Here is a 14,818-nt window from a genome sequence, read left to right as displayed (position 1 = left end):
GGAATTTACTGATAATAGCTTATTTATGTGCAGTAGAATGCTTCGAATATCCTAAGACACAAATGACAGCTATATGTATATAGGAAGCATAAGTCGGGACCGTACCACAGGAGACCTTTGCGCCGTTCCTCTTCTGCATTTTTATCGATAATACGGGATATGGCTGATCGTTAAGCTCTCAACTTCTCAATCGTTTCAAATAGTCTGCAAAATATTGTGATTATCGCTTAAAAGTTCCCGATCTACTGCATTAGTATTATCAGGAACCCATCTATATAGACCTCCAAGGAAAACATTGCATGGCTATAGTTATATTTTTTGCATGTTTATATTTAATATATATATTAATTTGTATATTTTATATGTAAGTAGTTTCTCTTTGTATATCAACAAAAAAAAAAAAATATATTTAATTATAACGACGACTACACGGAGTCACAAATAGGTGTGCAAGAGAAATGGCTAAAGTGGGAACTACGAATAATTATAATAATAATAATAATAATAATAATAATAGTATAATTCCAATACAAAATGTGTTTCTTTTGTTAAAATTTAGATATTTTAATGCAGAGACCTTTAAAGCTCGTTGTAAGATATATAATATATATGTGATATATAATATATATATGATATATGATGTATGTATATTAAAAAGGAAGGTAAACGATATCAAATACAATTCGACTTTCCTCCATTATCACGCTCCCATATTCTCTCTTACAGGCACACACACACGCACACGCACACGCACACACGCACGCTCGCACTCATACAGACTCAAGTCTCCAGTCAGACAAACTCTTACACAACTATGTGACTTATATAGATCGGTAGCTAGGTACAGTCCTCCACATAGGTGGCCGGAAAGATGCCAATTTGATTGCGCAACGCGCCCAGCCACCAGCCGTCGTCCTGTTTGGCATGGATCTCGATGATGTCGCCGGGCGTCAGCTCCAGCTCGTCGTACAGTTTCGGCGAGTAGCTGTAGAGGGCCTTGCAGCGACCGAGCACCTGGCACTGGCCGCCATCCTTGGAGCTGACGCTGGTTAAATTGCTATTGGCGCCCTGGGAGCTCATCGACGAGCTTTGCACCTCCTGTGTGTTTTGATAGAAATTCTGGATCGATTGCGGCTCGGCCTCGCCCTCGCCGTCGCCGTCGCCCTCGTCCTCGTCCTGCGAACTAAACTCATCAAAGTCCGAGTCCTGCTGATTGGAGCCGCCGTCTGCCTGCCCGCGATCGTCAGTGCGTCCGTTCGTCTGGCCACTGCTCAGCGTCTTGGACCTGCCGCCGCCAACCGCCGCTGCATTTAGAGTTGTCGCCGCCAGCGATGCATTGGTTGTCGAGATTATCTTTGGTTGGCTGGTAAAGTTCTCAATGTTGCTCTTGCTACGATTGAAGTGCTTCAGCAGCGCCGAGGTGGGCGCGGCCACCACGCTAATGTTCGCACAGGAGCTGTTTGTCTGCGCCTGCAACTGCGCATAGTCATCCTGGTCGCCGGCAACGCCGCCATCGCCAGTGTCCTGCGACAACAATGCATTCGTCTGCTGCGTCTTCTCGTTGTTCTTCATCCAGTTGGGCACCTTCAGGATGCTCTGCTGCAGGCCAGTGCGATCGCGAGTTATCTAAATAGTGAATATACATATTTTAATATTTGTACAAATATATATATCTTCTATATAGATCTCTTTTTCTTGGCTCACCTGTATGTGCTGGGCCAGCGGATGCGTTGTGCGCGGCTTGTGATCCAGCTCCAGCAGCGCTGTATGCAGCTTCAAGCGTGCTCCTTCCAAATAGGTCAGCATCGAGCGTATCTAAAGGGAAATCGGAATGAGTCACAACATGGCCTGAGCTGCAGTCGATGGAGCTTACGTGGTAGAGCTTGTCGGTAATATTCTGATGCTCCTGATTGTTGAGCGACTGGGACAGGCCACGCAGTCCGTCGCGGGAGCGGCGTTCGCGCTCCAAGTCCGTTTTGACCAGCTGCAGCAGTTTGATCAGCGAGTGCTTGCGCCGCTCCCGGTTCATGGCCAGCGTTGTGTGCTCACAGTAAAAGTCCGGGAGTAGCTGCTCGCTGGGCCCCTCCGAGTTGCGGCGTATGTTGCGCACCACTTGCATATCCTTGGCCACGTTGCAGGCGTCCAGCTGCTGCTGCAGATTGTTCGTCAGGCTGCCCAGAATGGGATTCATGTCGTTGATGAGGCGAGCGTATTGCTGCACAAAGTTGTGCATGTTGCCCACGCGATGCTGTTCGCTGCTCTGCAGCTGCGAGGAGCCGCGCAGCACGGCCATCTCCCAGTCGACCCGGGCACGCTCGGCGCGCACACAGAGCGTGTAGTACTCGACGTCCGCCCGCTTGACCGCCTCCTCGGCCTTCTTGCGCTTGTTGTCCAGCTTGGCGCAGTCCTTCTCGGCCGACTTCAGCTCCTTCTCGGCGGCCAGCTTGTTGGGGCCCTGATGCAGCAGCGCTATCGACGGTGACTTCTGTATGCGCACGTCCAGCATCGCATCCTGCAGCTTCTCGTTCTCCCGGGCGGCCGTGTGCGAGGCCTTCTTGGCCTTCGCCTCGCTCGCACGCCACTCGCTCAGCACACGGGCCGCCTTGTCCACATTGCTCTCGACCTGCTCAAACGAGCTCCGATTAGATTCGTGGATCGTTAAGGGCTTAGCTAGCAGCACTTACCGCTTTGCGTGTCTTGTGGTGATTGTCCACGACTGTCTTCAGCGGCTTCACCAGCTCATCGGTCAGCGAGACTGCCAGCTGGCGATGGATGTCGCTGCGACTTTCCATTTCTGTAGCGACACCACGCCAGGCATCCGCCACGCTGCCAGGAATCTCTCGACCAGCTTTGTTCAGCTTGTTGGCCAACTTCGAGAGCGACTTGGAATAGATCAGCTCCGAGTCGGCACTGCATACACATGCATGGAGTAGAAGAAGAGAAACGTAACAATTATTATTATCTGGAAGAGCTGTTGCGTTAAGAGTGTTCCAGTAAAGAGATCCTAACTGAGCTGCACCATGGGAACTCAACTATTGAATCAATTTATTCAATATAGACTTTCTAAATCAAACTTTCTGATAATATTTAAATTTGTGTATTTGAACGCAAGTCTGTAGCATTTGAAATATGATTTTTTCCAATTTTGGGGCGTAGGGGCGTGGTATAAAAATTCTACAAAATTGCTAAATCTTAGCATTCATTACACGGATCTACACAGTGAATTTGAAATCTCTAGCTCTAACGGTATTCAAGTTGTTCTAAAAAAACCCAGTAAAATTATCGAACATTATCGATAAAAAGCCAATGGGATGACTTATGAAAAAAAATTAACCCGCTCGTACTACCTATAGCATTAACGAATATACATATAAAATTTCAAATCTCTAGCTTTTGTGGTTTAAGAGATTAGCTCGTTCACATAAACGGAGGTGTGCTTCCCTGAGTATAAAAACTAACTCTTCAATAGAGGTCTTTAATATTATCATTGAGTTGATTTCCTTCGGCATTACTCACCGCTCTTGCAGAACAAATATAAGCTCTTTGCTGAAGTCGCCGCCCTGTTTGACATAGCGTCGCAGTTCCTCGAAGCCGTTTTGCCCCTATGAGAGAGGAAGAAGCAGAGATAGAGAGGGAGAAAGAAACAGAGAAAGAGAGAGATCTATGAGTATGATTGTTTAGTATAAATATATATGTGGTATCAATTATTTATTTAGCCGCGAATGTGGACCAAACAATGCTTTAGCCGCTCTAGCTGTACCTCGTCTTTGAACCGTTTGGCATTCGGCGACAAGTCCTCCTCACTGGGATTATGCGACAGCGAAGGATCATAGTCGGTGCGCTCGGTGACATCCTCACAGCTCTCGGTCATGTCACGGCTGCGATCCGGCGACATCGACTGGCGACTGGCCGTGGACTGATTGAGATTGACCTTAGATTGGGCCACGCGCTTCAGTGGCGTTTGCTGACGCACCACCTCCTTGAGCTTGGTACTCTCCTCGCCCAGCCAGTGCTTCATGCCGTGCCAGCCCTTGCGCAGCTTCTCCTTGTTGTGATTGAAGCTGATCAGGCGCTGGTTCTTGTTCTTCAGCAGTGTGATGCGCCGCTCATTGGGACGCAGCTGATCCCGATGCGTGCAGTACTCCAGATCGATTTCCCGATTGAAGTCCTCCGTCTCGTTGATTTGCCTGGTTATCTCCTGCAGCTCGTCAATCGACACGAACAGATTTTGGGCATTCAGGCTCGTATAGCTAACGGACTTGAGATCGAAGTCAAATTCATCCGTGATGCTGATCTGGCTGTTGCTCAACAGGCTTCTGCTTCTGCTGCGGCTGCGACTCCGGCTGCTGCGGCAGCTGCCCAAGCTCTGTTTGGAGCCCTGCTGCGCCGTCGACCGCTGCAAGGAGTCAATGCTATTGAAGCCAGCCATATATCGGCTCGGCTCGGGCGTCTGAGTCCCTCGCTGCTCGCGCTGCGGTGTGCTGTGGTTCTCCTTGTTCTCGCTGGCCGCCAGGCTCAGCTCGCTGGCGCCATACAGCTCCGGCAGCTCGGGCAGATTGAGGCCCAGCTGCGGCGGCGCCGTCATGTTCAGGTCCAGCGTCATCGACGGCGACTTGTGTAAATAGACTTTCAGTTCGGAGCGATGCAGGTTCTGCACTGATTGCGATTGCTGTTGGCGGGCAATGCGCGGACATCGGAGGGGCGGCTCCACAGCAACTGCCGCTGCTCCTGCGGATGGTGGTGGTGCCGCTGCTGCCGCTACTGCTGGTGGTGCTGGTGTTGCTGGTGCTGGTGCTGATTGTGGTGGTGGCGGTGGTGGTGTGGGCGGCGGCGACAGCTTGTGCTCGGGCTGATGCGTCGGTGTCTCAAAATGATCAATGTCGATGCCATCGCCGGCTGAGTGATGATCCGCCTGCGGCGTGCCGCACGCATCCACAAACTCCTCCTCGTCGGAGCTGCGCGGCGTCAGGGTGCGCACGATGGAGGATGTCTTGGCTATGCCACCGCCGATCTGCTTGAGCCGCGCCTCGGTCACACCGAAGCGATCGGTGTCCAGGGTTGTGGTCGATATGAGAATGGGTGCCCCGATCTCCAGGCGATGATCCTCGGAGTTGCTGCCGGTCATATTGTAGCTGCCGGTGGCCAGTTTGCCCGGCGAGCCGGAACGATCTTTGCCAGAGCCGCCACCACCCGGCAAGGTCATGCTGCCCAAGTGGCGGCGGCCGAGCTTATTGCCGAGCACTGAGTACCGCTTGATGCGTGTGAGAAATCCCTTTGCACTGTTTCCATTATTATTGTTGTTGTTGTTGTGGTTGTTGTTATTATTGAGACTGTTGTTGTTGTCCACGGAGGCATTAGTGGAAGGAATTTCGGCCATAGCCGCATTGTCCTTGCCACCCAATTTAAACTTATGCACTCGCAAATGATTCATCGTTCTGCGCGAATTATTCAAATAAATATTTTAGATTAGACTTTCGATTCAAATTCGATCTAACGGCACTGCACGAGTCTCGCATACGCGCGTTTCACATTGCGTGCGCACCGCTAATTGTCGAAAAACTGAGAGTGGAGAACGCAACTGGAACAGGCGGCAAGTGCACAAGCACAAGCAAGCGACAGCAAGGCGAAGTGGAGAAACGTCGGAGCCGAAGGAAGCCAAAGCAAAAGAATAAACACAAATGATGAAGGTTCTTTTTTTCACATTGTTGTTGTTGCAGGCAACTTGGGCTGACTTCGAAAAGCAGCACGACTCCTCTACACCCTTTAAGCGATAAGAATACAGTGGCACTGACCAGTATATAGGTACATATATATTAATGAAGACATTAAGATAACTGTATAATAAGCTAGCTCACAAAGCATATATAATACATTTAGAATTGAGCTGCTAGATTTAATTAATCGCATTCAACTTATATGCTCGAAATACCCTATGCTCATAAAACATAAAACGCGAACAACGCTAGGCCGACGCTCACCTAAATATACATACATACATACATGTTCAAACACACACACACACACTAATAAAGAATTGGTAAAGGGGGAAAGAGCAAGCGAAACATAAGAATCAGCTGCAGTCAAAAAAGAACAATAAAAGAGACACATACGCACTTTCGCTCTCTTTCTAACAAGCAAGTGTTGCATTATTTGACCCCTGCCTATGCTGTAAGGCTTACATGCATATGTATGTATTCATGTACACACACACACAACTAAATACTCAGTTCGGACATGGCGACCCGCCGTGCCCGACCCCCCTCTATCAATGCTCTTTTGCTCCACTTTTAGTGCAGGTAGAGATTACAAAACTGTTTGTTTATTGATCCACGGCGATGAAGGCAGCGACAGCGGACAGTCAAAGAGTGCATTAAGAATTGGTGTGGAAGCATAAAGAAGAGGCAGAGGCGAAGGCAAAAAAAAAAAACATCGGCAGAGGCAGCGGAGCAGGCAGAGGAAGACCACAGCTAAACAGTGATGTGCGTTTGTTTTGTCAAGAATCGCCGCGTTGGCATCGAAATTGACAGCAACTGCGACGCCCTCAGCGACGCGTCCGTCTTCTGCGTTTCTCTATTTTGCTTCTTAAGCATCGACATAAAGAACTCATACACAGCTATGCCACACACGCATACATACATACATACATATGTATGCATGTATTGGAACATATTCTTTGTTATGCTACCGAATTATGGCTTTTATACCCTATTCATCAAATGAATCAAATGAATAAAACGTAAAAAAAATAATCCTGCATATGATATATTATTATCCTATACGCATGCATACATATACTCATAAATATATGTATGTATCTGTATGTATTTACATGAATTGGTATATGTATAGCTACAGGGTATATTTGGGCTGCACATTATTAGCAACCGAAAATTGCTTGTTCTTTGTGCCATTTTCGTTCGATTCATTGATTTTGCTTGCAGTTGTGTTGGTAATTATTGAAAATAATTTATTTATGAACTATTTACTTTCCAGTTAGGCGAGGACGCGAAACTCAGCTTATACGACTATCGTATGCTCTGCATACCAGCATATTTTTAATAGAATTTATTTCAGATGTACTATGTATGTATGTATGTATGTATGTACTATTTATGCATATTAATTTGATCGAAATGCAACTGTAAGTAAAACAAATTTTACTGTTACTTAAAAACATACGTATTTTTAATTTACATGCTATCTACATACATACATATGTATGAATATTTATGTACATACATATGTACATATCTATGTAAGCTACGTGCTAAGACCAAGCACGCCATCAAGCAGTCTGCTAGTTCTATCATTCGCTAAACGATACACTGAGAAGAATTTCAAATTTGTTAATTGAGTTCAGTTACATCAAATATGTATTTATGTTTGTATGTATATATATATATACCTATGCATATATGTATATGTACATACATATGTATGTATGTTGAAAAGCTGTTAGGGCTGATATTTGATGGCATTTTTAACTATTTAATATAATTTCGCCCAGTGTATAGCTGTACGTGCGCTTAAACACACGTATAGATAGGCATGCATGCATATTTGTTTGCATATATGACTGTATTTACAGATAAATACATACATACGTATGTATGTATTTATGTTTATACATATGCATGTATGTATGCATGTGGCTGCATCAAGCTTACAATGGAAAGTGGGTGGAAAGCGTGGAGGAAGAGCGAGACGAGGCAGAGCAGCCAATTAAATGCGAACTTTAAAAGCAACTGTAGCTAATGGAGCTTTGCACTATTTTCTATTATGAAATTTCAATACACGCACACATACATATGCATATACGTATATGTATGTACAATGTATGTATGTGATCGGTGTGTATTTGTGCCATTCACTGTAAGTGAATATCGACTTAAGGTGCCTAGATACGGGCTTGGGCTCGAGTTCGGACTCGGGTTCGGGTTCGGGTACGGGTTCGGGTTTATCTGGTTATTAATTGCGCTCTGCTTGCAACAGTTAACGCTTTTGCGATTTCTATTCTATGATGCCAACAAGCGAAACCGTAGTAAGTTAAACAATTTAATTACATTTTGCTATTGTTGATATTACTGTTGTTGCTCTTGGTGTTGTTGTTGGTGTTGTTGTTGTTGCTGCTGCTGTTGTTGACTTGCATTGTTGTTATAGTTGCTGTTAAAGCTAATTGCATTTGTAATTTGCAAAGAGAACACGTGAACGCATGTTGGAAAATTTAGCTCAACTAGTGAATGCCCTGATATTTGAAGCTTATCTAAGAAAGTCAGAGAAGTTTCATTTTTCATGGAAATTCCAATACATGGAACAGTCTTCCAGGTTTCGAAAGTGCAAATCGCTTATAACGGATTGGAAATTTTTGAAGTATATATGTATGTGTGTATGATTAAAGTTATAAGAAGTTTTCGACAGAATTGTATATAGAGTATAAACATATAACGTATATGCTTGAAATATAGCGGTGAAAATTACATGATATAGCATAATAAATTTGAGTCTAGACAAATTAACAAAGATTGATCTACATACGTACATATGAAATGGCCAATATATACCATATTTGAGTGCTACATATGTATATGTATGTATGTATGTATGTACATAATTAGAGCTGTAATATCTTAATTTAAATAGGAGTACTCTATACATATAAATTCTTTGTAATACATACATATAAACAAAAATATACATACATACATATGTATGTACATATAGAGAGTGGAGTAGAATATACATAGAAATGTTGAATATTCTTTCATTTCTAATGAAAGTGGAAGGAAGTCAATTTATACTAGGGAAAGACAAGTTTATGAAGGACAGAAAGACTATATATTGTACCTATAGAGTTCTAGGCACATACATATTTACATATGTATGTAGGTATATGTGTGTATAACTTTTATATACATATATTATATACATGAACACATATAAGAACATCTTGTTTCTAACATACATCCCTTATCTATGTATATATAATTGCATATCTTCCACATGTTTAGCCTGTGCTAATAGTAAGCGGATATTGAGCAGTCGTTCATGCTCACTTGTTTATGTACAGATAGATAAGTTGATAAACAGAGCAAAGTCTTGTAGTTCTCGTCTGGTATTAGTCCAAGTCTGGGATGTCGCCTTTCGCCAGCTTCAGCCAGCTGCTGATGGAAGAAGGGTTAATGGAGAGAAATGCTGTGAGCGCAAAGCACTGATGTGGCACGTATCTGGCTAATGGAGTGCAACTTGAACTGGAGTGTGACAAGTGAGCAAACAATTGAGCTAATGAACAGGGCCCATATCTGAGCTAAAGTCGGCCTTAGCCGCAGCTGGAGTCACAGTCAAAGGTTTTGCTCTCGCCCTCTGAGTTGGCCAACAAGACGAAGGGCCACTTGAGGCAGCCGCATGAACCTGCTGAAGTTGCAGCAGCGACTTTACAGTGGCAGAGGCTAATTGCACGGGGCGCATCGAGTGGCCGCTGCAAGCGAAACCCCGCAATCATGCGAGCCCAAGCTCGGGTACGGGCTTTAAAGACAAATAACATAAATTATTGCCAGACGGATGAAAAGAAGCAGAAAACTAAAATGAAATGGGAAGAGAATCATCTGAAAACAATCAGTGGAGTCGCGGCTAGCCGCAGGCACTGCACTTCGCTCGGCTATAAATAAGCGCGATTGCAATTGCAACCAGAGGAGCAACTACAACTGCAACTGCAGCAACAACAACACTTGCCAATTGAAAATCCTTGCGGCATCCCCTTTTAGCCCAATTGCCCCCACCCACTGTGTGGGCAATTTATGCTTAATAAATAGCCACAATTTGTGGGCGTGGCCAGTGCCAAGGTCACCGCCTGAAGCGAACGTCCCTCACTTGCAGCCATGTTAAGCAACAACAACAACAGCCTGGCTACACTCGACTGCGCACTCTGTTAGTTAACAGCGCTCTTTTACGCGCTGCTTTGTGGTTTCTGGTTTCAATTCGCTTAGCCGTTTAGCTTAGCTTAGCTTAGTTTAGTTTAGTTTAGCTTGAATAAATGAGTTTGGATTTACCATTTTGTGCATCTGCTAACGTTCTTCAAATTTGGAAAACTTTACTGGAATTTGTTTAATGGATAATTTCAATTTAGCTTTTTACCAAATCTCGTACATTAAATATGAACTAAATTTACAGTAAACTGAAAGCGAAAAGGCCAAGAATTCGACTAGATGTTGCATTCCAAAACTGATTGACAGCTGAAAAATGGACTACTGTGACATAGCTACATATACATACAGACATACATACATACATGTGTGTATGTTTGAATATATCGAGATAAAACTAAGTGAACCCATGGCACACTAATGTTTTCTTTGTTAGACGCACAGTTTCCAGAAGCCCATTTCCAAAATTAGATCGTTGAGATCATTAGATCATTAGGAAACTATGCCACAGCACGCCCCAGTTCGCCCCATTTCAACTGGAAATAGTATATGTAGAGCCATCGATGGCTGACAACGCTAAGATTTACTTAACAAATGAACTTTAGAGAGTTATGACAATCTGTCATACGAGGAATCAAGTAATTCTAATTGATGTGTTTGGGTTTTGTAGAAAATCATAATAATTCAGCTAACTCTACTTGAGTTCTATCAAAAAATACTCTATATCTGTGCATACTCTGTGTGACAATCTTTTTGCTTAAGTTAATTTCTGAAATTTCGAAATTTATCTGCTATTTAAAATGGAAAGGAAAGAGACACGTTCTATACACTTTATCTCATCTGGAAGAGAACTCAAGAGTTTTTCAAATTTCTCTAGGTTTCTTCTCTGGTTTTGCATCTTTGAGTTTCGGTACGATGCGCTCTATTTATCTCAATAAGTGTTCGCACCATAAACAAATTGTTGCTAAAGATATATTCAGAAAAGCCATATATAATCTATATATTTATATTTATATAAAACTAAATAAATATATATAAGGTTTTTCTTTTGACCTGTTAAGTCCAAGCCAGTAACCTTATATAAAATTTGATTAGGAATTTTCGCCTAAGGATTAACAATAGAATTGAATAATGGAATATAATGATAATTAATAGGAAATTAGCTTTAAGCAAAGAGCTCTAGGCAGTTAGTTCCGTAATAGTAATCCAGTCATAGATAGTTATAGTTAATTCCACAAGTAATTGAGGAAAAATGCGTGGAATGCGAGAAGAGAAATTCACTTTTTTTTTTAAGTTGTGCTCGAAAATCACACACTAAAGTTTTGTATATATAATTCCATAAGTGAGTATGGAAAATAAATTAAAGACACAAATAGTAAAACATTGATAAACAAAAGTTCTATATATTCCACAATCAAATGTGGAAATTAGTTGAAATGCTAAGAATGAAGAGAAATTTAAGTTAATTGTTAAGTTAATTTCGAAAGATATTTTAGTCAACGATTGATCTACGAAAGCTCTCTCTCTCTCTCTCGATGTATACAGATGTACTGATGTGTAATACAAAATTCTTTAATTCCACAAGTAAATGTTGAAATTAAGAGGAAGCGTAAAACAAAAGAGAAATCGATGTACTTCTCGAATAGAAAAAGTTTTTATGCAAAATTCTTTTGCTAGCCGTGAATGAATGTGAAGAAACAGATATGTATAAATATATGTATATGTATATTGTCAAATATTGCAGAGTACAACATGCACATTTAAATACTATATATATGTATATACATATAGAGTCGGCCTGTTTCTGAAGTGAATTCGGTCTGCGGCACTTTCTGTTTCACTTAAGCAAATATTTTTGCAACTTATCTCGCAAAAATGTTGCGACAAACGCGAAAGGTCGGGCGGGACGATCACAATGTGAAATGTTCGCCTAATGAGGTATATTTAATTGTTTTTGCTGTCTCTCGAAATTCGCATTATTTGCACAATATGATAATAGGTGTTGGTGTCGCTGTCTCTGTGTGAGTGTGTGGGGGCCATGTCATAACACTCCGAATCGGCAGTTCATTTAGCTATTTCAGAAAGAATTCTTATATCGAAACATTCTTGATAGTCGGCCAGCGGTTATAGGACGTGTTTGTCTAGCACTTAAACTGTCCAAAACGAGATATAAGGAGAAACAGAGAAAGAGAGAGAGAGAGAGAGAGCGAGAGATATGCATGAATATGTATATTTGGTGGGCGATAGGAGTCGAGTCTCTTATATAAGCCAACTGATTAGCTCCAGATTGCGAACGAGATTGCCAGCTTTATCTTTATCTGGCAGAAAAGAATAAAATATATGTAGCATCAGCTAGAGAGCCAGAGATCTGCAGTGACTAAGTGTACGAACGTACATCAGATTTCGTATCACATGTTTCGTGCCGGAAATTTTTTTTTAGCTCTAAGTCAATCTAAGCCATGCGAAAATTGTTTATGAATTGTAACAAACATGGGATGTGCGTCACTTAACATAATTAACCTCAGCGACAGGGCAGTTCAACGGCGGGTTCAATCATGGCTGTTGTAAAGTTTTCAACAATTTACAATCGGGCGCGGTGTCAATGACATCGACTGGCGCATAGCAATCGGCAAATGTCAGCGTTGGCCGGCAGACAAAAGCTGATTGCGCTATGTGACAATTGCACTTCTCACCTCAGTCCACTCGCACTCGCACTCTCACTCTCATGCCCTCTCTCTCCCTCTCGCACGCCCTAATGACAATTGATTTTGCTTTTTTAGAAAATGGGCAGCATTGGCTGCAGTTGTATTTTGATTCCAATTGGATGGACGGCTTATGCCTTGCTTGACCCATTGGAATGTTGCGAGTTTTTCTATTCATGTTGTTCCGTGTTGTTGTTGTTGCTGTTGTTGTTGTTTGTCTTTTGTTCGATCGAGAACTATGCATGTTGGATTTATGTCGCTGTCATTCGATGTTGCCGCTTGTCTAAATTTGTTGTTGTTTCGTTTGGAAAAAGAGCGAGACAGAGAGACGGGTGAGAGAGCGAGAGAGATAGCGAGTGAATCAAATAAAGAGGCGACTAATTAACAATGCTTGTTGGTCCGGTCACAAAGAATTAACTAACGGTTACGGCGCTACATAAATTGATGACTAGAACATCGAAGGGCCTCGCTGCTTATGCTAAATAGGGTCGACAGCGAAATGATGGCGAAATGATGGCTACAACAAAAAAACATCCATACATATACATTTATATCTAGATCCATGAAAATGAGAACTATGTGAGATAGAGCGCCTAAATACCATGAAACTGCTACCGTTTTATTGTGTTCTATTTTGGCCGAAAGTGAAACAAAATAATTGGCACAATTTCAAGAACTCGAAATGTTTAGATTTTCATTTGGAAAATAAAAGATGTGGATCATCATAAAATGCATTTGGCTGCCGAAAAAGAAAAACAGAAAAGAAAACAAAACAACAAAAAAACATCCCACGGAAAGTGCAGTGCGTAAAAGCCACGTAACGACTAAAAGATACAATTGTATCTAAATCTGTTGCAGTTGCACAAGATACAGATCTTGTAATTTGTCACACGTTCGCCCATCATCAAAATATGTTCAATGTTTTTTTTTTCCCCTTCGGCTCTCGTTTTTGTGGCGCATCTCTCACAAGCTCAAGTTCTGTGCGCTCTGAAGGTCGGCGAACATGGGCGGCACTTATGGGCTATATCTATAGAGCTGAGAACATGTTTTGATTTGTAAATACAAGTGTTCTTGTAACGGTAATGTGCAGCAGTCACCATAGATAATAACAATTGTTATGGGCTGGCAATATGTTTTGCTCTATCGAAAATCCATTGATTTCGCAGACTGTCACAGGTGCGGGAACCATTATTAATCAAAGCGAAAATGAATAATATAAATTAAGATTTAGATCACACTGCGTTTTGTTGTTGTTTCTTCGCACATTTGACACAAGCACAATAATTAATAAAAACCAAAAAAAATATGAGATAAATAACAAAAAACTAGTCCAATTTGAATATTAATTTACGCGTGTGCGTTATGTAAAAGCGAATTACCGAAAATAAACGATATTTTAATGAAGTGAACACAGAATTTACGTCGACGTCGACGACGGCGTCCGCATTTAATGCGCCCCTCGCGTCCTCTGCGTATCCCAACTAAATTTAGAACGGTTCACAAATACAGCTAAACTACGTCGAGGCGACGTCAACGACGCACAACGGCAGACTAAGCGCAGCCAACGGCAACAGCAGCCACAGTACGTCGCAGTAGCAGCGACGCGTCGACAGCAGCACCCAGACGTCAAAGCAGAACCAATGAGAACGTTTCAAGAGCAGCTACACAGATACCCTAGCCAGGGCAGCATAAGCACAACATGATGGCAAATTTATTGTAAATTGATTGGTTTTAATTCAATTAGCAACTCAAAAACTATAATTATAAGTATTTAATTATAATTCACAGCAGCTACTTATAACACCTTAGAAATTCATCATAGAAATTTATCTTCTCACTTGGCCTGTCATAGCCCATGCCGCATGAGCTCGCAGCAGCTGGGTAGAGAGCGCTGAAGAGAGCCAGCATTGCGCCGAGCGCTTAAAAGAGAGAGCGCCAGAGCGTGAGAGCGCAGAGCGCAAGCGCATCATGCCGGTTGCTGCAGCAGAGATGTGCTTTGCTGTTGATCGCTGCGACGACGCGACGCAGGAGAGCCGCTACACCTGCTGCGCTGCTGTTGTTGTTGTTGGCTGCCGTTGTTGTCAACGCGTAGGCCAAATATTTGGACGCGACTGCACTGTTACGGTATAAGCATCTGTCGTCGCAGCATGCAAAGCGGTATTCGTTGATTGGGCAGCACATATACCGTTTGCCATT

General features: G+C 42.8%; 1 protein-coding gene across 3 annotated transcripts; it reads right to left on the bottom strand.

The window, feature by feature from the left end:
* Window positions 1–522: 522 nt before the first annotated feature.
* On the bottom strand, window positions 523–14,173 carry LOC108655762 (Nostrin). Of its 3 annotated transcripts, none has more exons than XM_089263013.1 (7): window positions 14,002–14,173; window positions 3,761–5,435; window positions 3,517–3,602; window positions 2,685–2,910; window positions 1,874–2,623; window positions 1,705–1,815; window positions 523–1,626 (listed from the first exon to the last, which is right to left on the bottom strand). In XM_089263013.1, exons 2-7 carry the CDS (start codon window positions 5,429–5,431, stop codon window positions 838–840), a joined length of 3,633 nt encoding a protein of 1,210 aa, XP_089119139.1. In that variant the 5' UTR covers window positions 5,432–5,435; window positions 14,002–14,173; the 3' UTR covers window positions 523–837. The 3 variants fall into 3 exon arrangements, with proteins under 3 accessions (XP_089119139.1, XP_089119138.1, XP_089119140.1); XM_089263012.1 differs by having other exon boundaries at window positions 14,044–14,173; XM_089263014.1 differs by lacking the exon at window positions 14,002–14,173 and adding an exon at window positions 10,047–10,230.
* Between the last annotated feature and the right edge of the window lie 645 nt (window positions 14,174–14,818).

This window comes from Drosophila navojoa, chromosome X (genome assembly GCF_054131105.1).
Source record: "Drosophila navojoa isolate 15081-1374.11 chromosome X, UAZ_NAV_1.0, whole genome shotgun sequence".
Taxonomy (NCBI): Eukaryota; Metazoa; Arthropoda; class Insecta; order Diptera; family Drosophilidae; genus Drosophila; species Drosophila navojoa.
This window is presented reverse-complemented; position numbering and strand designations above follow the sequence as displayed.